The 27,528-nt window shown below is 37.6% G+C and overlaps 1 protein-coding gene across 4 annotated transcripts in view; it reads right to left on the bottom strand.

The window, feature by feature from the left end:
• LOC126195115 (esterase FE4-like) overlaps window positions 1-27,528 on the bottom strand; it is a 193,688-nt gene that overhangs the window by 148,760 nt on the left and 17,400 nt on the right. For all 4 annotated transcript variants that reach the window (XM_049933604.1, XM_049933621.1, XM_049933612.1 and 1 more), the window contains exons 3-7: window positions 21,433-21,564; window positions 9,158-9,308; window positions 2,017-2,202; window positions 1,640-1,842; window positions 1,222-1,387 (exon numbers count right to left, since the gene is read on the bottom strand). In XM_049933604.1, coding sequence (XP_049789561.1) covers window positions 1,222-1,387; window positions 1,640-1,842; window positions 2,017-2,202; window positions 9,158-9,308; window positions 21,433-21,564 — 838 coding nt within the window. The remainder of the gene's footprint in view (window positions 1-1,221; window positions 1,388-1,639; window positions 1,843-2,016; window positions 2,203-9,157; window positions 9,309-21,432; window positions 21,565-27,528) is intronic.

Here is a 27,528-nt window from a genome sequence, read left to right as displayed (position 1 = left end):
GAGCCTGCAGCTATCAAGGCGGACCTCATAAAATAAAATAATGTGCTACTAAATGACCACAGAGACTGAATTGTAGGTATAGAATGTGACACACTTCATTTCATTTGTAGGAGTCGCAGAAAATGCAAAGATATTGCTTACAAAACACTTATGCGACCCGTTTTAGAATACTGTTCAAATCTGTGAGTCTATTGACAGATGTTTAATTTATACAAAAAGGAAAGCATGAATCATGACAGGTTTGTTTGGTTCATGGAAGGGTGTAGTCTCTTGAAGACATAAGTCAGCTATCTTACAAAAGCCAAATTATAAAATTTCAAGAACAAGAATTAAGTGAGGAATCTAAGAATATACTACAACCCACTCCATGTCAGTCCTACAGGGGCTCCAAAAATAAAACTGGACTAATTACAACATGCACAGGGGCAGTTAACCAGCCATTCTTCCTGTGTTTCAAACACGGAAAGAAACCCTACTGCATGGTTCAGTGGAAAGTACCCTTTCTGCCATCCATGTCACAGAGGTTTGCAGAGTAGGAACATAGCTGTAGCTTCAGAATCGAGTCTAAGAGAGTCCCAGCTTGTATAAAAGCAAAGTAAAGGCAAATATGAAAAAAAATAGCTGAAAGAGAATAACAGAGTAAAAATAGTATATCAGTAATCCATGAATGAGGTTTCATTCAGAGATGATAGTAGGATGGGTTAGGAGAAGAAGTAAAAATGTTTATAAAAGGGGAAAAAGGCATTGGCAAGGGGAAAGATTAATACAAACATGTGTAATAATACAAACATGTATAATAAACAGAAAAACAGAATATGAATGCTGCAACAGCTGAATGTTCAGAGCTGCTGCCTTCAATAGGGAAGACCTGGATTCTGTTCCCAGTACGTCATTGAATTTTTTTCTGAGGTGGGTAGGAAGATCTGGTAAGAGGTCCACTCAGTCCTTGCGAGGTCAAATGGGGATATGTTTGAATAAAGAATCAGCAGCATCATCAGGAGTCATCTATCGGCAATAGCAGCTGTAGGGATTGGCACTATGCTGATCACACATCCCACGGTCATAGATCACTCCTCATACTGTCTTGTAGGCAGCAGTTGACCAGTCAGAACAGGACAATGGCCTAATCCACGAGGGAAGAAGAAGAGGAAAAAGAGGTGGGGTTGAGGGAGATAAGTATGATTTATAGTTGGTAAATAATTTTCAGTGTTTATTGCTTACGTGCAACAAAAAACAAGCACTCTGCAGATGTTCCACCAGTCATGTAAGGAACATCATTATATGCACCCTGAGACAGAAGCACTGTTGGTTCTCCTGTTAGAAATGCTCCATCATGTTGTGGTTCAACACTGGGCACAAATACCATTTGAAAGATACCCATGATGTCCTGTTTGGAAACAGTAATTCATTCTTAAATTTCATAATTTAATAATTGAAAATGATGATAAATGATTGATTAGGGAAATTAAATGATAGACTCTTGCCATATGTAAAATTCTGCATGATCACAAGCACTGTTGTTGATAGTTACTTAACCATGGTCTTTCTGAGTGCAATTTTAATGAGCAGGAATTATGACTGAATAATCCAGTATACTAAACAATGTCGGCTAAGCTAGAGAAAGGAAGTAGAAACTTACCTCCATAGGCAGAGCAGCATATGGATTTGAGACAAGTTGGTAAGCATCCACAGTTAACAAGAATTGTACTATGTCTGTAGTGTTGTTTGCACCAGAATAACCAAAACTTTGGGCTAGTCGATAAGCTCTGTCTCTTGTGTTTCTAGCAAATGCCCAAGGGTTGAGTGCAGCCCCACTTTCAGCTATTGCTTTGTGAAACAAACCTGGTAATAAATGTCAGATGTGTTCACAAGTAAGTAGACCTTTCTCATATTTTACATATATCTCTGCACACAATTAATATTACCAGGAAGCTTTACAACAATAGATAATTGTGGATGGATAATTGAGCTACAGGTGTTAAGGACTTGTGAATACATCTATCCACTATTTGATACCTTTTGCTAATGGTGAGAGCACAAGGTAATGGACAGAAGCACCACCAGCACTTTGTCCAAAAATGGTGACACTATTAGGATCTCCTCCAAACACAGCAATGTTCTGTTGTACCCATCGTAAAGCTTGCACTTGATCCTTCATTCCCATGTTGCCTGGTACTACAAGATCTTCTGTGCTCAAGAAACCTGCAACATATGAAGAAACAGGTGGTAGTATTTTAGCAAGATATGAACACTTCACATATAAGCCCTACCTAGTTCAAAGATCACATAATAGCTCCACAGTCCCGGCATACTACATTTTATGTAAAATAATGTTTAGTATTTACACTCAAAAATATGAGTTTTTAAGCAACAAGAAGGCATAGTAACAACTGTCTGTTATGTCATGGTGTCAAATGTGGCAGGTCTACACACTCAGGAAAATATTTGCTGATCAGTATACTTTTTCCACAAAGAATGGAAAACTTCATTGTATGTTGTTTGTTTCTCCATCAAATGGCCTGAGTAGCTTTTTCCTCCTACTACTCATTCTTTCCTGTACCTAATGTTATATCTTCACTTGTTTTGTCCCATATGTTAAAAAGTTAGAGCTATATTATTTTTCTGTGTTTGTTTCTATCAAGTTATCTAAATCCTACAGCAATCTGTAACTAGACAGATAAGGCAATTTTTATGAATTCCTATTCATGAATTTAATTTATAATCTGAATTTACATTTAAGAAATTACTCGTTTCTTACTTCTTGGGCTCATTTTAAAATGTTGGTTGTGCTTGTATGTCATTGTGATGAAACCATGGTCTAGCAGAAGTGTCTTTGACTACTAACCTAAACATCCTTGGTCATGGGTTTGAACACAGCCAGTGCTTAAATTTTGAATACAAATCATCAGTATCAGTGACTGGAGACTCCTGTTATAAGGATTCACCCTCATTCTGTCCATGGCCTTGTCAAAGAGGCAGAATCACAGACAGAGTTTTAGAACAACCTATTGCCTTTGGGGTGGGATATTGTCCTTAAAAACAGAATAATCTGCAATGATAAAGACATTGCTACTGCATTAGAAACAATGAGGGGGTGGGGCTGCCAAGGGGAAGGTAACCATGAGAAAAAGATTGTATAAACAACCCAAAGGATGCATACTAAAATTCAGAGCATGAGAAGCCAGACATTTGAACATGGTAGAGAAACTAGAAAATCTGAAAAGGAAAATGCCAAGGTTCAGTCTAAATGTAGTGGGGCCAGTGAAGTTGAAATGAGAGAAGAAGAGAATTTCTGGTCAAATGAATATATGGTAATATCAACATCATCAGAAAATTGTATAACTGCAGTAGGATTCATTATGAATAGGGACATAGGGCAGAGAGTGAGGTATAGGAAAAATTCAGTGATAAAAATTATCATCATTCTTTATTGAACAGCACTTGTACTAACAGTGAATACACTGTCCAAAACTCATAAGAGGATGAAGTATACTTGGAAAGGTCTGGAGATACGGAAATATTCCAGCTGGATTATATCATTGTCAGACAGAGATTCAGGAACCAGATAATCGATTGTAAGGCATACCCAGGAACAGATATAGACTTGATCACAATTTAATAGTAATGAAGAGTAGGCTCAAGTTTAAGACACTCATCTGGAACAGTCTACGTGTAAAGAAGAGGGATATTGATTCCAACAGGCCCTGGAGCATTGTTCAGTTCTTATGATTTCATTTGATCTCAATGCTACTAAAGGTAATATCTGTGTCAACAATACAGGAAAAAACTGATTGCTACTTACCGTAAAGAAGATAGATCAAGTTGCAGACATGCATGATTAAAAGACGCTCACATAAAGCTTTTGGGCACAGCCTTCAGTGGTAAGAAGAGGCACACACACAACATTCACACCCATACACAAGCAAGCAAACCTCTTGCACAAATGACCACCAACTTCAGCACCTAAGGCCAGAATACCATGTCACATGGGATGGAAGCAGCAATCTAGATGTGGTGGAGAGGGGAAGGGATAGTAATGCACAGATCAGGAGAGAGATGAATGCTGTTTGCTGAAGTGTGCAGGGACAAGATTGGCAACAGGTGGAGCATGATGAGGTTGTGGGCATGGATGTGGGGAAAGGAGTGGGGAAAAACAGGTGGATGTGTTGGCAGAGTGCTGCAGATAAGCAGAGTGGGAGACGAGAATGGGGAGGAGATGATAGGACAGAGGGGGTGGACACTGCTGTGTGGAGGGTGTGTGGACAGTATCTCGGACAGGATGTTCCTCATTCCAGACCACGATGATACGTAATCAAAGCCCTGGTGGAGGATGTGGTTCAGTTATTCCTGTCTGGGGTGGTACTGAGTGAGGAAGAGGACACTCATTTGTGGCTGGTTTTTAGGAGTGGTGGGATGATTGGGGTTGTGGGGGAAAATGGCATGGGGATCTGTTTGTTGACTAGGTCTGGGGGGATGTGCCAATCTGTGAAAGCCTTGGTGAAACCCTCACATAATGCACAAGGGAATTTTTGTCATTGCAGATACGCTGTCTCTGAGTAGCCATGCTACATGGGAGGGATTTATTGATGTGAAAGGGATGAAAGCTGTCAAAACGCAGGTACTGTTGGTGGTTGGTTTGTTTAATATGGAAAGAGCTGTGGATGGAGCAATCAGAGAGGAGAAAGTCAACATCTAGGAAAGTGGCACATTGTGTTGAGGAGGATCACGTGAAGTGGTTGAGAGAGAAGGTGTTGAGGATGTGAAGGAATGAAGAGATGGTGTCTTGGCCCTGGGTCCAGATCATGAAGATATCATCAACGAACCTGAACCAAACTAGGGATTTGGTGGTTTTCGAGGTTAGGAAGGTCTCCTATAAATGTCCCATATAAAGGATGGCATAGGAGGGTGCCATGTGGGTGCCTACAGCTGTCCCATGGATTTGTTTATATATCATCCTGTCAAATGAGAAGTAGTTGTGGGTTAGGATAAAGTTAGTAAGGTGTATGAGGAATGAAGTAGTGGGTTTGGTGTCTGAAGGACATTGGGAAAGGTAGTGTTCAATAGCAGTAAGTCCATGGGCATGAGGGATGTTGGTGTATTGGGAAGTGGCGTCAACAGTGACAAGTAGGAATCCAGGAGTTAAAGGGGTGGGAATGGTGGGGAGTTGGTGACGGAAGTGGCTGGTGTCTTTGACATGGGAGGCTAGATTATGGGCCTTGTCAGATTGCTGCTTGCATCCCACATGACTTTGCATTCCAGCTTGAGATGCTGGAGTTGGCAGTCATGTATGTGGGTGAGAGGTGTGTGTGTGTGTGTGTGTGTGCGTGTGTGTGTGTGTGTGTGTGTGTGTGTGCGTGCGTGCGTGCGTGCGTGCGTGTGTGTGTGTGTCTTTACTGATGAAGACAGTGGCTGAAAGATTTATAAGACTGTCTTTTATTTGTGCCTGTCTGCAACTTGATGCGTCATCTTTTTGGTATGTAGCAATCTGTCTTTTCCTAAATTGTTGATATTCCTTCTTGGAGTTTCCATTGTTGAATATCTATGTCAGTCATCTCTGCAATGGCATGAGAATTAAATTCAGACAATAATCTTGTGTTTTCTTTGTAAAGGAACATTTGAAAATGGAGTTCATCATTGCTGACTTTGCTTTGCTACACTCAATTCCAATTCTTGTCTCATCCACAAGTGTCGGGACACTAACCTCTGTGCCACTGACAGCCTTTATTTATGAGCATGATTTCTTCAGGTTTTGTGAAAGATCTTTCAATAACATTCTGCTATGGTTGCCATTGAAAGCTTCAAATTTTGTCGGTTGGCAGAGAAACACAGTGCATGAAGAATTTTTCTGTCAATACCCCTATTCTTTGTTTTACACCAACTGTGCAGTAGTCTCTGTTTCTTTATAGTCACTATACACCAAGGTGGATCCCTTCCCACATGAACATATCTATCCAGTACATGGTCAGCAGTTCTTTTATACTCCAGCTCCTGTCTTGAGCTAAAAGTTTCAAATTTCTCATTGAGATAGGACACTACTGCTTCTTTATCTGTTTTATTGAACATATAAATCTTTCTGCTTACTTAAGTTACCCTTTGTATCTTGGTAATCACAGTAACTACAATTGCCTCATGGTTATTAATACTAGTTTCAATTTGGACTCCCTCAAAGAGGTCAGATCTATTCATTGTCTTTAAATTAAACACATGAGTGGGGTTTCAACTACCTGTTTTAGGTAGTCTTCATAAAAGGCATTTTGTAATGTTTTGTAGGATATCTCATCAAGCCCAACACTAACAAAACCGTATTGATCCCACCTGACTGCTTTATGATTAAATTCTCATCCTGTAATTACAGTATGACTGAGGGACTTACACACAGGGTGATTATAATTAAAGTTAAACTTTCAAAATGCTGTAGAAATAACACCGCTGGTCAGAATGACATCAAATTGCAATGGAATATTATAGGAATAGGGGGAAAATGTATGGCAGAAGAAAAAAAAATAGTGTGAAAATTGATCAATAGAAGGTGCTGTATGTGTCCGAGTACATAAATGAAAACACCTGTCATGTGCATGACCCATTAAAATTGGTATAAATACACAGCTTTTTCTCCTTTTGCGTCTGTGACATTCGCCATTACTATCTCTATGTAGGATCATGTTCTGCTTGTAAAGCTGTATCACAAGTATGATGACTGCGCACACGTTGCTCTACAGAATTTCCTGATGCTGAAAGGTTTAAAAAAAGTCATTGGTCTGACGACTGTCATTGGTCTGGAGAAAATGATTCAGAAATTCAAAAAGACAGGTTCTTTTGATATGCAACCTGGTAGAGGGAGGAAATATATTGATTTGATGTCAGTGGAAGCAGTGGCCACAGCAGTGCAGGGGGAGACAAGTGGTGGTGTGCAAACGTATAGTGCACGGAGAATTGCCAGAACACTGGACATACCCATCAGAATGGTGCGTAAAATCCTACAAAACTTCCTTCTTTGCTATCCGTTCAAAATTAACCATGTGCACGAGTTGCTTCCTGTTGACCTGCCAGCAAGAGAGATCTTTGCTTTAGAATTTCTTGCTTGCACGGAAGTGGACAATGATTGGCTGTGGAAGAGTTTGTGGACAGACGAAGCCCACTTCCATCTGACAGGATACGTCAATACACAGAATAGTCAAATATGGGCCATGGAAAATCCACTCGTAAATCAACCAGTATCACTTCATCCTGAGAAGGTCACTGTGTGGTGCGGGTTTATGGCATCATCTATCATAGGGACATTTTTTCGAAAAGACAGGTGCTTCCAGTTCTGTTACCTATACCGTTATTGGTAAGCACTGTGAGCATCTTTTGCACAACCATGACATTCCACCTCTCCGACAGCATGGATGTGGTCATTTTCTGCAAGAAGGTGCACCTCTGTACATTGCAAATCCAGTTAAGCAGCTGCTGAGGCATCATTTCAGAAATGCTAGAATTATCAGTCATCATTTCCCTACAGCCTGGCCATCCTGATCACCTGATCTTAATGTGTGTGACTTCTGGCTGTGGGGCTATCTGAAAGATGTTGTGTTCAGTGTTCCAACTGCAAACTTAGCTACATTGAAGGCACGCATTGCACAACACATTCTGAACATGACCCCGGAAACACTTCAATAATTTGTGGAACATGCTGTTTCTCAATTTCAACTTGTTGCAGAAAACAGTGGACAGCATATTGAACATGTTTTGCACCAGTCATATAGAAATTAATAATCCGATTTCATTTTGACAGTCATCTTTTTATGTGGTTTTTAGCCTCAGGACAATTAGAAACCGATTTTTTCCTTCTGACGTGAAACGATGTTGTCATGGTGGATGGGCTTATGTAACTGATAGCATCACACCTGTACACCCATGTGCACTGAGCAGTACAGTTTGTTTAATGTCAGACATACAACTTAGGCATTGTTGTATGATTCATTTGTCATTTGTAGTTGACCACTGTTAAATTATGATGCTTACAGTGCCATCTATTGCTACATTTTGTAACTATTTATCTTTCTTCTGCCATACGTTTTCTCCCTTTTCTGATAATATTCTGTTGCAATTTGACATCATTCTGATCAGTGTTGCTATTTCTACAGCAGTTTGAAAGTTTAACTTTAATTATAATCCTCCTGTACCAGTGAAATGAGGTTTTCTCTAAAGTTGCTGGTTACTTCAGGAGGTGAGTCTGTTGGTGAGTAGAAGAATCCAAATATAATGTTATGCTCATTCCTGATATTGAGTGTTTCCCAAACAATCTCACATGCTTCTTCAGTTTCCATCTCAGGGGCTTGGAGTTTCTTATTTACCAAGACAAATACGCAGTCTTCATTTCTTAGTGTGGTAGACTTCAATTTTGTTGCAGGAGACAGGAAAATGCAAGCAATCTACAAAGGGAACTGAAACCAATTATGTGTCTTGTCATAGAATACTGCAAATGGCCTTGAAGCAGCCATTCTTCCTACATTCCATATGCGGTTGGAACAGAAAGAAAGCATTATGTGTGGTACAATGCTAACTACCCTCTGCCATGCACCCAGAGTAGTTTACAGTATATTCATATAATTGTAGGTGTAAATTTTTGTGGACATGACTCTGGCTGCATACAGTAATGGAGTGACAACCATAATTACATACTATGTGATAATCAACTTCCTATTGAACTATCAATTTGTGAACACAATAAATGCTTGTCAGACATATTCTCTTTCTGTTTTTACCTCTCTCTCTCTCTCTCTCTCTCTCTCTCTCTCTCTCTCTTACCCTCTCTCCGTCTCTCTTTTTCTTTCCAAGCATTAGTCCACTGAAGGTGATAGACAGTTAGTGTCTTCCTGATGTTGAAGCCATTTTATGGTTAAATATTGGACAAACTAAAGCAGAAAGATGACAAAAAACTGCTAAAATGTCTACTTGTAATTCTCAGTGATGCTGTATGCTAAAAAGTAAATAATTGACCAAGAGGTCTGACAGAAAAATTCACTTTCAGCATTATATCAAGTTATGCCCCCGTAACGAATAAAGCAAATGTACTTCCTGATCATACTAAAAGATATTGAACAGAAGGGTATACTCATAAATCAATTATCATTAAGTGTGACATAGGTGAAATACCTGAGTTTGGTTCACATACCTAATGGACCCAGGCGATAATTAATAGTCACAGCAACAACTCCAGCTTCCACAAAGTAGTCAGGACCATACGTTATTCCTGCTCCATTTACAAAACCTCCTCCATGTATGAATACCATCACTGGCCTCAGGGTGGTTGTTCCAGTTGGTAACTGTAAAATCAGTTTAAAATTTATTTCTACAAAGTATAAAGACTAATCACAAAAATTAAACAATGTAACCAGGCATCAGTAAATTCAATAACATTGTCCCAATAGCTGGAAAACCCTATGATGGACAAGACCAACCACTGCTACAAAATAAATAATAGAAGAGCCGACTGAAAAGTTTCTGTTCGAGGGCATACCGTGCAGAATTGGTATGCCAATAAGGCAAAATCCCTATGAGCACTGAGGCAATCATCCCATTGATGCACCAGGTTGAAGACAGTCATTTAGTGAAATGTCATGTCTTGTTGCATGAAAAAGTTCATAACTGTGTGCTGCATATCCTCATCCAACAGGAATCACTGACCCTTCAAGGCATTATGTAAGAGGCCACAGGCATGTTAACAGCCTGTGAGAAGATTAGGGCTACATGATGGATGTTTGAGCGTCTTCCACATGAGTTGGCATAACTTCTGTGTTACAACATTTGTGATATGGGGACACACATTACTATGAATCACCAGTACTCTTCGGTGCGCCATTCCACAATGGTAGTTTTTGACAGATGTGTTTCCCCATACACATTCTTCATGCTCCAGTGGAAGTCTACCAGTGTTTATCCTTTGGCAGCCAAGAAAAGAATATCAGTACACTGATCCTGTTGGACACATTTGGTAATAATGTTGCCATAGTTCACATTTCCGCATTTACTGTATGCACTTCAGAAAGACACGAATGCCACATCAATCCCTTGCCTGCATGTCAGAGTCATACCTCACTGCACATATGCTGCACCAAAGTCCTCAAATGGAGACCTTTTTATTGCTCCTTATGGTTCCAGAAGAGCAGCAATTAAACTGAAAATGCCAGGAAAAGGCAACTCATCAATGGACTAAAATATAAGAGAACAGGCATTTTACTGACTATATTAGACTTTCTGAAGCCATATTTTTTTTTAAAAAAAGGGTGTGAAGACAGGGAAACAAATGGAATTATCAAAGTAAGACAATGACAGTGTAGTCAGTTGTCAAATCAGAGTTCAATGTTAACCCTCTGGCAGGAGCACTTACTGTCATCACATGAGCAGGTGCACATTATATAATTTACAACATGGTCATTTGTCAGTAAAAACAAACTTGTCTTAAACAAATTATTATATTTACTGAAAAAGAACAGTTCATATTCACTATCTTCAACATTGATAATGAAAACTTTTGCTCTTTTAATTCTTTAAATAACAATTTAGCCAGTTTTTTTGACATATGTTCACTTTCATTACACCTTTCACAGACAATTTGTTTGTGAAGTAATTACAGCAATATTCAGAAAAATAAAAACGAAACCAATGGCCATCTCCTTGCAATTCTTAAAATGGAGTATCAGGTACACATTTCAGCTACAACATCAACTCCACCGTTTGTCATATTGTACTCAATTATGTCTTTAGGTTTGTGTGTTTCTTCATCCACTGTCACCATGTCATGCACAGCAGACAAAAGGTGATATCACAGTTTTCATAAGGAGCAAATGAAACTAAGTTCTCATCCTACTGAAATCCAAACATTGCACTTCCAGTTTCTTTTGTTTTGGTTGGGAGAAATTCTGGAAGAATTTCACGTCTGTTCCATTGTACCAATGCAAGTGATAATCTTCTGCAGCAAATATTCAGAAAGGAGGTAGCTATTGTACCAATTTTCATCTGTAAGGTTCCTGTTAGAATTTTCTATAGGCACCACATATATTTTCACTATGTCCTTAGGAGTATTAGACACCTGATATTGTCCTTTGGTTGCATGCTGCAATAAACCTCCAGATTACTTCAATAAAACGTTTTTGCATCACACAGAGAAAACCTTTTTGTCCCATATTTAGCTGGTATGTACTGAATCTATCTACAGCAGTCTCCGGAGGGGTGAAGCATTTCATCTATCGTGGTGAATTGACCAGGCTGTAAGAATATTGACAGTTAGCAGCAAAAAGATCCAATACTGTACTAATTGCAGCTAACTTATCAGTTTTTCTCCCGCCACTCCTCATTCCCATATCAACAAATTGCATACAGCTTAGAAAAAACAGAAACCTAATATTGTAATGCACTGCAGTCCTAAGTAGTAGCGTTCCTGTTCTGTCTGCTGCCCAGAGTTCCAGTACATTAGCATGAAGGCATTTTCTTCTTCTTAAAAAAATCCTGAACACAGCCATTATTTCGTCACTTTATTGCCTATTTTGTGTGAGAATTGATGTGTATCTCACTGTTTATTTATATAGGTATTGGTATAGTTTATGATTTCATCAATAAAGTCAAGGTCAATTACTTTCAAAAAAGCACTAACTTTATCAGTCATACCCATCACATTTCTCTTTGGATCTGGTGGAATTTGCACAATGTTTTTTCTGTTGGTTTTTGATGTTTTAGCACACTTGCTTTTACACCAATGTGAAACTATTTTCAATAGAGAATACTCATACATCTGCTGTCTCTTTGGATCATCACCATCCTCACCTTCAAGTTCAGATTCACTGGCATTGTTCTATTCAGCGTCTTCATCACTCAAATCTACTTTACTTTTCTCCAAGTCTGAAGAGTCTGGATAGACTTTATCATCACCTTCTTCAAGCAGTTTGCGAATTTCTTCATCTAATACACCCTTTGAATTGGAACAAAACATCAAAGAACTGAACTGAATAAATACATTCAGATGTCAGTGTATCAAAGTAACATTTAACATGCATCTATAAAAACTAAAAAAACAATGAGCAGGTATAATTAACTTTTAGTACACTTTCCTCTGGACATTGACAGCTCGAACAAAGCTTCCAACTGTAATACCAGCAGGCGCGTGTTGTAATTTTTACAACATTCGACACATTGTTGCTTACAATTCAGAAAACAAACTGAGAAAGCTAACCAAATAAACTGAAGCCACCTTAACGAGAAAACATTGACAATGGAATACATGGCAGCAATGGCACAATAGCCCAAGGTTAAGGCATGAATCGGGCATGAATCAAATTGGGATAAAATAGTCAGAGGGCTTTTCCTGCTTTGGTCACATAGGGAGCAGCATGTGAAATAAACACAAACATCCTTTCATATGCAGAATATTCTGTAAACATTTTTCTAATACCCTCATTCACAAATCTGGTGATCGTAGAATGATTTACTTTTCCAAGTTCTCTGCAGGCCGCTAAATAGGAGGAAGAAAGCTCTTCTTTTGGAGCACCAACAATTAAACTTACAGTTTAATGGCCACAAGTGTCTGTAGTTTGGTCAGCTGAAATCCAGATAATGCTGTCCTTGAGTTCATTGTGTATTTCTTCCAGAATATTTACGTAAATTTTTGGTATGTAATTTTAATGCAATGTTGATTGATCTGAAATATTTTGATTTAAGCAATATTTTCACAGGAAGCATTTGAGGATAAGGTTTGTAAGTTTGTGGAGGTGAATATTGCATGCAATGAATGCTTCACATAGATCCATGTTAAACCAACTTTTTTGGTTACCTATGGACAAATTGCTGCTACTGCAACTCGCTGTTATCAGAAGTTGTTGTCGTGGTCCTTTCTTCTGCATTCCTGTGATGTGAAGACTTGTCTTGACATGCTGGTCTATTTGAAACTTTTTGTTGCACGATAAGTTTTTCTCACAAACTCAACAATATAAAACAGTTCCATCATGTGTAAATGTTGCAGGATGGTCAGCATGGTGCACAACGTGTTACACACTACACTTCATAAACATGTTGTTAACCTGTGTACAGGTAAATAGAAAGCTAAACTCAAACAATGGACATGTAACTAAAAGCTTGCTTAGTTTAGTTGTTGCCAGTGTGTACGGTATGACAGCAGAGGGGATTAACAGGTGGCGCGGGCACAGGACCATTGACTCTGTCTGCCTGTTCCTGTTCCTCTTCTGTAATGATTTTTCTAGGCAATGGCCTCCCAGTTAGGAACTGCATACGGTTCTAGTTTCCAGTCAATCTGTGAGACATCAAACCTAGATTGAGCTCAAGACTACCCGTCTAAATTTTTAAAGTGTTGTAAACATAAAGTGAAAAATATGCATCATCACTAGTTTTTAGTTGAAGTATGCAATAATGGGTGAAAAGAAGCCAAATATGCAAATGCATATGTAACATGCGACATGCATATAATATGGTCTCTATTTATTAGTACTGTGTGGAAGGTCATTAATATACAACATGAATAGCAAGGGCCCCAACACACATCACTGGGGTGCACTCAAAGTTACTTCTACGAGGGCCGTTCAGAAAGTAACCTCCGGTTGATTTAAAAAAATACACCAAGTTAAATAAAAATATTTTAATATATACATCTTACAACTACATCTTTGCACTATTTTTCTACATAGTCTCCATAGCGATTGAGGCACTTATCGTATCTCTTCACAAGCTTTGAAATTCCTTCTGCATAAAAATCACCCGCTTGTGCCTGGAGCCAGCCTGTGACCGCACAGAACTTATGGTAACCCAATCTTGCTGTCACTATCTCGTACAAGAGAGTCTTAGAAATCTGTGGAAAACCAGTAGACAACTCCGACATTGAGAAACGTCGATTTTCATGAACTTTTGCATCAACTGTCTGAACGAGTTCGTCAGTCACCAATGATGGTCTACCACTCCTCTCTTCATCATGAACGTTTTCTCCTCCACTTTTAAATAAACGTACCCATTCACGGACAACTCCTTCACTCATAACTCTTGGTCCGTACACGGCACAAAGCTCACGATGAATAGCTGTTGCAGAATATCCTTTGGCTGTAAAAAACCTTATGACAGCACGCACTTCACATTTGGCGGGGTTTTCTATTGCAGCACACTTTTCAAACTGCCACAAAAACTAAACTAGCGCAGGTACGACGTTCACTCGACCACGGCTTGATGCCGACTGACCTGTTGAGTGCGTGAACGCACAGATGGCGTCGCTACTTCCCCCACAACCCGCACTGTGACCAATCGGAGGTTACTTTCTGAACCGCCCTCGTACATCTGATCACGACTCTTCACCCAATATAACATGCTGTGTCCTCCATACCAAAGAGTCCTCAATCCAGTCACAGAATTCACATGATACCATATATGATCACACTTTTGACAATAAGCAAAGGTGTGGTACTGAGTCAAATGCTTTTCGGAAATCAAGAAATAGTGCCTTTACCTGCTTGCCTTGATCCAATGCTTTCAGTATATTATCTAAGAGAAGTGCGAGTTGGGTTTCACATGATCGATGTTTTCAAAATCCATGCTGACTGTCTTTTGAGGAAGTCATTCTGTTCAAGATATCTCATTATGTTTGAGATCATAATATGTTCTAAGATTCTACAACAAATAAATGTCAAGGATATTGGACAGTAGTTTTGTGGATCACTTCTACTTCCATTTCTGTAGACAGGTGTGACCTGTGCCTTTTTCCAAGAACTGGGCATGGTTTATTGTTCAAGGGAACTATGATAGATTATAGTTAGGTAAGGGGCTAACTCAGCCACACTTTAAGTTTAGAATCTGACAAGGATTCCATAGGGGCCTGGAGCTTTGTTCAGTTTTAACGATTTCAGATGTTTCTCACCACCACTGACACTAATACTTATATCACTCATCTTTCCAGTAGTATGAGGATTATAATGGGACAACTCTGGATTTTACTTTGTAAAGGAACATTTAAAAACAGAGTTAAGCTTTCACCTTTCACTCTGATACCCTCAATTTCAGTTCCTGTTTCATTTGTTAGAGTCTGGATGCTAACTTTGGTGCCAGTTTCAGCCATTATATATGATCAGAATTTCTTTGGGTTCTGTGAAAGACCACTTCACAATATTCTGCTACAGTAGTCATTGAAGACATCATGCATTTCTTTCTTGACAGCCAAACAAGTTTCATTCAGTATCCCTCTATCTATAGCCCTATGCTTTGTTTTACATCTATTATGCAGTGATCATTGTTTCATTTGAAGTTTATTTACAATAACTGTATACCATGGAGGTTCCTTCCTATTATGAACTGTTCTGTTGCCAGTGACACAAACACTGCATTGTTGATGATATAAACATTGCAATATATAGCAAATCAAGTGTAGTCTTAGAATGATTGGCTAATAAAATATTTGTGGGCATTAATCACTGGTTCCAAGCCAATTCTTTGTCACCAAACTTTGAAAAAAACACACTACATGCAGTTCAGAACTTGTAAGGGGTGTCCCACAAGTATATACCAAAAATATGATGACAAGCAGATAGAAGAAGTGGACAGTGTTAAATTCCTGGGATTACTGCTTGATAATAAATTCAACTGGGAGGAGCACACCACAGAACTGCTGAAGCGTCTAAACAAATCTCTATTTGCTATGCCAATTCTGTCAGACATAGGGGATATAAAAATGAAAAGGTTGCCACACTTTTCTTACTTTCACTCCATAATGCTATATGGGATTATTTTTTGGGGCAATACATCAAGCCAAGCTAAAGTTTTCTGGCCACAAAAATGTGCAATAAGAGTTATATAATTGTGAAGTCACAAGGATTTAAAGTCACTTAATCTGTTTAAAGAACAGGGACATATTTTGTTTTGTTACTAACTTGTGCACAAAGGCCATGACCAGTTCGGAAAATCTGATTATTATTTACAAAATAAGTGAGGAAGCGTGGAATAAACCATTTTCCTGTAACAAAACAACAAGAAAAGGCATGAGTTGTGCAAAGTGTAAGAAGAATTCCATTACTCATGTGTAAATGCAACAAATAGAGTGAAAAGCTGGAAATGTAGTGATTGTTTTTGTACAATATGACGATATGGACAAAATCAAAACAGACCTGTTAAAAACATGTTTGTGAGAAAAGTTAAAGAATGAACTCAGAATAGTAAGAAAGGAACTTAAGTATTTGAAAACAATTATACGTGTACTAACCGACAAACTACAGAAGCAAGAATCAGCCAAGGAAGAAATGTGTATAAACTACAGATTTGAGGCATCCAACATAAAACATGATTCACAACACAGCGTGCATACCACAACACAGAACGCAGTCTAAGGGTGCAGCAATGAAAATGGAAACCTTTGCTCCTGAGAGTGAGTCAGTGAGTAGGAGATGCAAAATATTCATTGCCTCTGATAGCCTTGGCAGAGACTGCGCAAGAAACATTTTAAACTTAGCTTCAAATAAATATGATGTTGAAGGGAAAGTGATACCAGGTGCCCCCGCTAGTGTAATATTAAAAAAAAAATGCAATGACCTGCATAAGCTGACGAATGAAGATTTTGCAGTTATTTGGGCAGGGGCCAATGACGTAGCAAAGAATGAAGCCAACTTGGCAATTCCTTCACTACATAAAACCTTGTCCGCATTGCAAAATACAGATGTGACTGTAGTTGGTGTACCACACAGACCTGCCTGAATGGTCTTGTGTAAACCAAGAAATTCAATCCACAAACAGAAAACTTAAAAAAAAAAAAAAAAAAAAAAAAAGTGAAAGGCTTCCATAACACTTGTTTTGTTAATATTCCTAGTAACAAGGAGCTATATACAGCACATGGACAGCACCTAAATGCAACTGGTAAAGAACTAATTGCCACAAGTATTTATGAATCAGTGGAAACAAACAACAATAGACCTTAAATGGAAGGATACTGCAGTCTCGGATAAAGAATCAGTGAGAATTGTTATTGACACAACTCCAGCACAAATAACAGCAGAATCCTTAAAAGTGAATTCTGTATGTGTGGAGAGGACAATTTCTCAAGAAATAAATATACCCTTGAGATCAGTGCAAAAGTTAGAAGAAGAAGCAAATGATGTGGCAGGAAAGAAGACACCATATAAGAAGAGAGAACTACTTGCAAAAAGAAGAATGGCAACTCAAGCTCAAGGAATTATAATACCAACAGGTGGAATACTGCAGTCAACCTGAAGAAAGAAACCACAACCAATGGACCAGGATTTTTGGTGGGATCAGTGGTGGTTTCACAGAAGAAAGCAGTTAACAAAGCAATTCATCAAGTGGATGAACAGGTATGTGACTATCATAACACAGATGGCTCAAAATGGCTCTGAGCACTATGGGACTCAACATCTTAGGTCATAAGTCCCCTAGAACTTAGAACTACTTAAACCTAACTAACCTAAGGACATCACACACACCCATGCCCGAGGCAGGATTCGAACCTGCGACCGTAGCAGTCCCGCGGTTCCGGACTGCAGCGCCAGAACCGCACGGCCACCGCGGCCGGCTAACACAGATGATCACAGTGCATCAAGATTAAAGACATTAACTGAACCTACAATTTCGAATATAGAGTCAAATCGCTCTCAGAGGAATACAGACAGAAACAAACTACTTACTTTTCTACAAGTTAAAAAAAATGTTGTATTAAAAATAAGATTTTAGAATTAGAACATTTATGTAACACTGAGCATGTAGATGTTATATGTGTATCTGAGCACTGGTTAACCCAAGAACAAGTAAATATGTTTGTTCCCCAAGAGTATGTTGTGGGAGACAGAGAAAGAATGGTGGTGCTGAAATTTTTATCAAAGAAGGAATAAAGTTTTCCAGATTTGATGTATCTATGTACTTCTCAGAACTAGAAGGGGAGTTTAGTTGTGTAAAACTAAAGAAAGAAAATTTAGTGGCAGTTAGTCTATACAGGTCACCAGATGGTGATGTAAATTTGTTTATTGAAAAATGTGAATTAATAGTTAAAAAGATATTGAAGAATAAAACAAGAATTGCTGTATGTGGTGATTTCAGCATAGAAATGTTAAACACACAGAAGTCAGTTGCTTGGAAATTTTTGAATATGCTAAGATCATTAGACCTCTATTGTACAAATAACCATGCCACATGTAAGAATGCCTGCATAGACAATATTGTTGTGAATTTCCATAGGGAAGATTTTACAGTCAGACTTGCAGGAAGTTGACTTGCAGATCATGAGCCACTACTCCCTACACTCTGTAAGAGGCAGCCAGTTAAAACAGAAGAACCTAAAGTAGTAACGGTACGAGGACAAAAGGAAGATTACATAAGTATGTTTGTTGATAGATTAGAAAGTGCAGATTGGGACTTTATATATAATTGTCAATCTGGAAAAAAGGAAGCCGAAATTACCTTTGATAACTTGTTTAAAAAGTACACAGATTTATGCTATCCTTGCTCACCAGTAAAAAAAAAAAAAAAAACTAAAAAAAAAAAAAAGGTATCCAAGTGAAATGAAAAAGAAAAGTCTGAACTGGTTTACAGAAGAGCTATCAGAAATTAGAGGAAACATGCATATGCTGTACCAGATGCATAAGCAAGCCGCTAACCATGGAGCAGAACAGAGTGTGAACATTCATAGGTCATATCTGAAATGCAAAAAATACTACAAAGCTAAACTTCTTCTGGCAAAAAAAAGCAAGCAGTGGAAAACCATATAGAAAGGGTTCCCAATAAATGCAAGGCAGCGTGACAAATAAGAAAACAAAAGAATACACCAAAATGCACAGAAACAGCTCTGCTTGAACCTGAGGAATTAAATCAATACTTTTTTAACTCAGTTAAAGAAATAAGTAACAGTATTAAAGCAACAAACTCATCTGCAATGGACCTTGTTGGTACACCACTGCTTGTTAATGTGGTATTTCAATGGAGGGCTGTCACAGCTGCTGATGTTATAAAAGCTGTATCCAAATTTTCAGGTTCTAAACGTATGGACTGTTATTGGTTATCAAATAACATAATTAAAAAGACAATACACTAAATTGCCAAACCATTAGCTTTTGTTTTTAATAAATGTGTAGAATTTGGAGTTTTTCCAGATGCACTTACGGTATCAAAAGTTGTCCCAGTTTTTAAAAAAGGGGACAAACATCTTCCCCAAAGCTACAGACCAGTCTCCATTATTCCAATATTCTCAAAGATATTTGAGGCACTGATACACAAACAAAAAAGTACCGTCTTTGAAAAACACAATATCCTATGTAGCAATCAGTTTGGTTTTCACAAAGGGAAAAACACAACAGATGCCATCTTGGAAATCATTGACCAAACCTTAACAGCTGTTGAAAACAACAACATGGTATCACTGGTGTTATGTGACCTAAGCAAAGCTTTTCATTGCATTCCTGTTGATGTACTGCTGGGGAAACTAGAGTTTTATGGGGTGAAAGGGAGCGCTTTAGCTGTGATACATTCTTATTTAAGTAACAGAAAACAATTTGTTTCAGTCAGAAATATAAATTCTTGCATAGTGGAAATCAGCACAGGTGTACCACAAGGGTCTATCCTTGGATCCTTATTCTTCATTGTAGCTATTAATGATTTACCTAAAAACATAGCCCACCCTGTTGTGTGTTATGCTGATGATACAACACTACTTGCCACACATCAGAACATTTCAGACCTGAATAAACTAACAAAAGAAACACTTGATATGGCCCTGGACTGGTTTGCAGCCAATAAGCTCCAGTGCAATCCTGATAAAGCCCAACAACTTTTAATGGGAACATCAAATGAAGTAGGCAATAAGGCGGTAAAACTCTTAGCTATTCACATTGACTCTAAACTCTATTGGGAGGAATATGTCAATCATGTATGTGAAAAAATATCTCAGGTGGCATACCTTACCTTGAAACTAAGGGAGGTAGTGAGCCTGGAGTACCTTAGAGTGACATACCTTGGGCTATTCCAGTCACATAGTTCATATGGTCTGATGATATGGGGGCACTCCCCTTACATCAAGAACTTCTTGAAACGACAAAAAAACTCATATGCATAATATGTAAAAGAGGTTATAGGGAGCACTGTTGTCCACTTTTTTCCAGAATCAGAATACTCACAGTTATAAACTTATACATCTATGTGTCTGTACTCTATATTAAAAAAAATATTTCAGAATTTATTGCCAGAGAGGAAATACATGAACACAACACCAGGGCTAAGGGTAATTTAGACATACTGTGCCACAGATTAGCAAGAACAGGAAATTCCCACAAAGTAAACCCACTCAAAATGTTCAATAAACTGCCAATTCATGTTCAGTCTATGGATACAATTTTTTTAAAAAACTAAGTGGTACAGCTGGCTGTCAGATCATCCATTCTATGACATTAAAGAGTTCTTTGAGATGCCTGTGGAGGAGCATTTAAAAGTTGTCTGTAGTTAAACATATTATTGTGTGCTGTGGTTAATCGTGTGTAATTACATAGTGTATACAATAAACAATACAATAGTATATTATGTTAGATTATAGTATAGCTTATTGCATTAACTTTTAGAAGCTATCCTGGTGTAATTTGGTACACTGCCGTGCTTGAAACGTATTCTATAATGTACTAACATTTGTTTATTTTCTTTATTCTGTATGTACTAGTACATACTATATGACAAAGTCAATATCATTTTAAAATGATCTATGGTGAATAAAGTTCTTGATTCTTGATTTAGAATGATTTCCAGGAACTGGTGTCAGCCATCCTTTAAATTTGGGCTTATTCTCCCATTTCTTCTTGTATTTTTGAGTGTAGCGCCTTTTCACCATACTCGGCACAACACAAAGAAATGACTGTTATACCAAATTCCAGAATTTGTAAGATCATAACATATGGATAACTAAACGCAAGTAATAATCTGTCACAGATGGTCAATCAACCCATGATTATATTCATATACATGGAGTCTCATTCTCAGTTTGTTTGTGACCAAGTAGTGATCAGAAAACTGATGTTAAGGAGAAGACAACAATAAGAATGTAATTTATTGTGACCATTAACGATTCACTTCAAATATTTAGAAATATTCTTTAGAATATTACTCACACTTATTGACTAAGTGCTTACAGTAGTGTCTTTTTTATACTGTAAGTAGCTACACATTACCAGTGCACATTTTGTTAGGACTGAAGTGTTATTATTGAACTGACAGGTCTCAAAAGAACTTCAACCAACATCTTGAAATGTTGTTTATTTGGTTGTTATAGATCGATGTAAACTGCAGGTACCACAGTTCTTCAAATATGTTCACATGGCAAAACAAACAATTTAGTTACCCTCATCCAAATATATACAGTAGACCTTACTGTTAAAAATGCTTAAGATAAGTAATTAAATTTTGCTGAAGGTGACATAACAATCTTACCTCAGGTGTATACACATTCAGAAACAGGCAATCTTCCTGTCCTCTATCAGCTCCAGTATCCAATTGGACACACATTGAGCCAGCTGCTAAAGCATCTCTTACACCATCCCATGGTTCCTTGGCCACAGGGGGCTGGAAATATTCAATAAAATGTATTCAACAGTGCAATTAATACATGTTAAGTCTCCTAAACCATTAGGTATATTTCTGTCAAGATGCAATATTAAAACAGACATTTTTTGTAAACAATAAATATACTAAAAACATTAATAAAATATTTCATTTCAGGTCAGTACCAATGACATTTATTTTTATTTATTTTATAAACTGAAAAAAGGGAAGACGAAGTCTGATGTATTATCACAAACAGGGATTTCAACCATGACCTTGTCAAGTCAGTAAGAGCATTGTCTATGAATGTCAGAGTTCAGGGTTCACATTCAACTCCAGCACACAGTTTCAGTTCATCAGGAAGTTTCAAAAGAAGTATATGCCTCGTTAGAGAGTGAAAGGTCCATTTTGGATATTACCAATATTTCAGATCCTCTGGTTCAGAGAAACACATTATAGTGACTCACTTTAGGTTAACCAATGACTATTTACTATACGTTATTTTTGTAAGTTCTAAAGGCTCTATTGAACAACTTAGTAAGAATCACTTTTTCTATAATTTTCCTATGCTAATAAATTATACATACTAGTTGGCTTCTGAATCAGAGATGATTAGCTATGAACAATTGTTTTTGTACAATAAAAATTCATCCTAAATATGACACCATTTATTGACTGATTGATTTCTTTATTAATCCTGTAAACATGTCATCATTAAAAACATTGAAAAATTAATAGCTTAAAAATAATTTCTTGCACAATAATTGACAATAAATTTTCTTTTAATATAATTACATTTGTTTTTAGTCTTAAATTCTTATTATTTCCATATATATTATAACTCAGAACTTCTTAGATTAAGTAATCTGTTTCAATTCAGATACTTCATTATCATATAAAAATTTATTTTGTAAATATTTATATAGTTCTCTTTTGAAAGAGCATATAGTGTCCATGTCCTTTACATACTGTGTTAATTTTCTATATAATTTTATGGCATGGTACAATAAACTTTTCTCATTTCTAATTTTATTTTTCTCTTTAGATGTAAGTTATAGCTATTTCAAGTTTCATAATCATGTACTAAATAAAATTTAACCACAGCAGTCAGTATTTTTCTATGTAAAATTTGGAGTGCATAACTTACTGTAGTGATTCCATTATTAAGTATTTTTACATTTACTTCCCACTTTAATTGATATTCAACATGCATTCCAAGAAATTTTGTGCTTTCCTTACGTTATATGAATCCATTATTTATTTTCAGTTCTTAAAATTTGGTTTTTTGTTTGTGAATAACATCATAGTGCTCATTTTCTTTGTATTAAGTGTGATTTTATTGTTTACTGCTGAGTTATATACAGTGCTAAGTGTTTCTTCAGCTTTCTCTCTTAATATTTGTGGTGGCTTGTCAGTGATCAGTACATTCGAGTCATTTGCAGACAATATTTTTTGCCCATCCCTGATGCTTTGTGGGAAGCCATTAATGTTAATTAGGAAGAGAAATGGACCTAGCAGATTACACTGTGCCACTCCTGTATTAGGGTCAGAATTATGTTTTTCAATACAGTTAGGTGTACTTGCTATATGTTTAATTTTCTAGGTATGATTGGACCCATTTTTCCATCCTGCCCCCTTTATTTCCAGTCCTTCTAACTTACTTAAAGTATTTTGTGATCCAAGACCAAAGAATATATCTGTCAAACAGTTCCATTTCTCCAGTGCTTTTTGGACATGTTTAGTGAGGTATACTGTTGCCAGTTCAGTGTCTTTCCCTAATGGGCTCCTAAATTGGTCATTGTAAAGTGGATTTTATTTACTGAAATAGCTCATAAATTCAGTCTTTTGCAATAATTTAGTATATTTTAAGTACTCAGGAAAGCAAACCTGATTGAATGATTTATTTATAATGTTAAGTACTGGTGATGTTAGAATCTCGATGCAGTCCTTAATCAGACAAATTTTAGTTCATCCAAAGCTTCTGAAACTTTATTTTTCACTTTGCAAACTGTTTATAGACTTACTCCTTTACCAAGTGCTGTCACAACACTGAATGCAGTATGCATTCATTTTGTTTTATAATAGAAGGGGCTGTTTGAAACTTTTCCTGATACCTGGGTTTCCTTGCTGAACTTGCCATTCTTACTTTAGTTTATCGATATTAAGAAAGACAGATAATTTCCCAGCTTCTCAAGAAAATGCATTTATATTAATAAATTTATTGTTACCACGTGTTGGTACGTGTTGCACAATAATGTAGGACTTGTGTCCAGTTGATCAGTGGGATAATTTTGTTTCTATCACTCTTTGAAGTACTTAGGCTGCACGTGTTTCAAGTAGATGAACTGTAATATTGTGCTGTCATAAAAATCTTTATTTCAGACAAGTTACTGATAGCAGAAATTTATCTAAAGTTTATGAAGCTTTATGAGGAGTCTCCTTCTTTGTTCCCTATAATTAATGAATTGGTGACAATTCAGATGCGGCTTTATTGGGTAACTCCTCGAGTATAACAAAAACATGTCTCCCTGTCAACTACACAAAAGGTTTTTGTTTGAATTTTCCTAGCCAAACAAAGAATAAGAAGTGGAAAATTGAGGTACCAAATTGAGCACCATGAAATCTAGCTTTGCAAAAGAACATTTAATTTGCTTGAAAATAATTTGGGTAATTAAGAAAAATTTAAGGGAAAATTGCACTATGGATTTTTGTCCAAATTTTCATAGTCAAACAAACAGTGGGAATTGAACAAATAGAATATCAAATAGTTTGCAATAAAAAATTGCTTAAAAGAAATTAGGGTAATTATGAAAAATTTGGTTAGTGATTTGAGTGAACATTGAAATATTTCACAAAAAGCTGCTGCTGCTTATGTAAATGAAGTGTCAAATAGTTCATTTCTTCAATGTTGTTGTTGTTGTTGTTGTGGTCTTCAGTCCAGATACTGGTTTGATGCAGCTCTCCAAGCTACTCTATCCTGTGCAAGCTTTTTCATCTCCCAGTACCTACTGCAACCTACATCCTTCTGAATCTGCTTAGTATATTCATCTCTTGGTCTCCCTCTACGATTTTTACCCTCCACACTACCCTCCAATACTAAACTGGTGATCCCTTGATGCCTCAGAACATGTCCTACCAACCGATCCCTTCTTCTAGCCAAGTTGTGCCACAAACTCCTCCCCAATCCTATTCAATACTTCCTCATTAGTTGTGTGATCTACCCATCTAATCTTCCCCATTCTTCTGTAGCACCACATTTCGAAAGCTTCTATTCTCTTCTTGTCCAAACTATTTATCGTCCATGTTTCACTTCCATACATGGCTACACTCCATACAAATACTTTCAGAAACGACTTCCTGACACTTAAATCTATACTAGTGTTAACAAATTTCTCTTCTTCAGAAACGCTTTCCTTGCCAATGCCAGTCTACATTTTATATCCTCTCTACTTTGACCATCATCAATTATTTTGCTCCCCAAATAGCAAAACTCCTTTACTACATTAAGTGTCTCATTTCCTAATCTAATTCCCTCAGCATCACCCGACTTAATTCGACTACATTCCATTATCCTCGTTTTGCTTTTGTTGATGTTCATCTTATATCCTCCTTGCAAGACACTATCCATTCCGTTCAACTGCTCTTCCAAGTCCTTTGCTGACTCTGACAGAATTACAATGTCATCGGCAAACCTCATAGTTTTTATTTCTTCTCCCTGGATTTTAATACCTACTCCGAATTTTTCTTTTGATTCCTTCACTGCTTGCTCAATATAGAGATTGAATAACTTCAGGGAGAGGCTACAACCCTGTCTCACTCCCTTCCCAACCACTGCTTCCCTTTCATGTCCCTCGACTCTTATAACCGCCATCTGGTTTCTGTACAAATTGTAAATAGCTTTTCGCTCCCTGTATTTTATCCCTGCCACCTTCAGAATTTGAAAGAGAGTATTCCAGTCAACATTGTCAAAAGCTTTCTCTAAGTCTACAAATGCTAGAAATGTAGGTTTGCCTTTCCTTAATCTAGCTTCTAAGATAAGTCGTAGGGTCAGTATTGCCTCACGTGTTACCATATTTCTACGGAATCCAAACTGACCTTCCCCGAGGTTGGCTTCTACCAGTTTTTCCATTCATCTGTAAAGAATTCGCCTTAGTATTTTGCGGCTATGACTTATTAAACTGATAGTTCGGTAATTTTCACATCTGTCAACACCTGCTTTCTTTGGGATTGGAAATATTATATTCTTCTTGAAGTCTGAGGGTATTTCACCTGTCTCATACATCTTGCTCACCAGATGGTAGAGTTTTGTCAGGACTGGCTCTCCCAAGGCTGTCAGTAGTTCTAATGGAATGGTGTCTACTCCCGGTGCTTTGTTTCGACTCAGGTCTTTCAGTGCTTTGTCAAACTCTTCACGCAGTATCATATCTCCCATTTCATCTTCATCTACATCCTCTTCCATTTCCAAAATATTGTTCTCAAGTACATCACCCTTGTATAGACCCTCTATATACTCCTTCCACCTTTCTGCTTTCCCTTCTTTGCTTAGAACTGGGTTTCCATCTGAGCTCTTGATATTCATGCAAGTGGTTATCTTTTCTCCAAAGGTCTCTTTAATTTTCCTGTAGGCAGTATCTATCTTACCCCTAGTGAGATAAGCCTCTATATCCTTACATTTGTCCTCTAGCCACCCCTGCTTAGCCATTTTGCACTTCCTGTCGATCTCATTTTTGAGATGTTTGTATTCCTTTTTGCCTGCTTCATTTACTGCATTTTTATATTTTCTCCTTTCATCAATTAAATTCAGTATTTCTTCTGTTACCCAAGGATTTCTACCAGCCCTCATCTTTTTACCTACTTGATCCTCTGCTGCCTTCACTACTTCATCCCTCAAAGCTACACATTCTTGTCAATTGTTCCCTTATGCTCTCCCTGAAACTCTCTACAACCTCTGGTTCTTTCAGTTTATCCAGGTCCCATCTCCTTAAATACACACCTTTTTGCAGTTTCTTCAGTTTTAGTCTACAGTTCATAATCAATAGATTGTGGTCCAAGTCCAAATCTGCCCCAGATGTGTTACGATTTAAAACCTGGTTCCTAAATCTCTGTCTTACCATTATATAATCTATCTGAAACCTGTCAGTATCTCCAAGATTCTTCCATGTATACAACCTTCTTTTATGATTCTTGAACCAAGTGTTAGCTATGATTAAGTTGTGCTCTGTGCAAAATTCTACCAGGCAGCTTCCTCTTTCGTTTCTTACCCCCAACCCATATTCACCTATTACGTTTCCTTCTCTCTCTTTTCCTACTGATGAATTCCAGTCACCCATGACTATTAAATTTTTGTCTCCCTTCAATATCTGAATAATTTCTTTTATTTCATCATACATTTCTTCAATTTCTTCGTCATCTGCAGAGCTAGTTGGCATATAAACTTGTACTACTGTGGTAGGCGTGGGCTTCGTATCTATCTTGGCCACAATAATGCGATCACTATGCTGTTTGTAGTAGCTTACCCGTATTCCTATTTTCCTATTCATTATTAAACCTACTCCTGCATTGCCCCTATTTGATTTTGGGTTTATAACCCTGTAGTCACCTGACCAGAAGTCTTGTTCATCCTGCCACCGAACTTCACTAATTCCCACTATATCTAACTTTAACCTATCCATTTCCCTTTTTAAATTTTCTAACCTACCTGCCCGATTAAGGGATCTGACATTCCATGCTCCGATCCGTAGAACGCCAGTTTTCTTTCTCCTGATAATGACATCCTCTTGAGTAGTCCCCGCCCGGAGATCCGAACGGGGGAATATTTTACCTTCGGAATATTTTACCCAAGAGGACGCCATCATCATTTAACCATATAGTAAAGCTGCATGCCCTCGCAAAAAATTACGGCTGTAGTTTCCCCTTGCTTTCAGCAGTTCGCAGTACCAGCACAGCTAGGCCATTTTGGTTAGTGTTACAAGGCCAGATCAGTCA

The sequence above is a fragment of the Schistocerca nitens genome, chromosome 1 (genome assembly GCF_023898315.1).
Source record: "Schistocerca nitens isolate TAMUIC-IGC-003100 chromosome 1, iqSchNite1.1, whole genome shotgun sequence".
Lineage (NCBI taxonomy): Eukaryota > Metazoa > Arthropoda > Insecta > Orthoptera > Acrididae > Schistocerca > Schistocerca nitens.
This window is presented reverse-complemented; position numbering and strand designations above follow the sequence as displayed.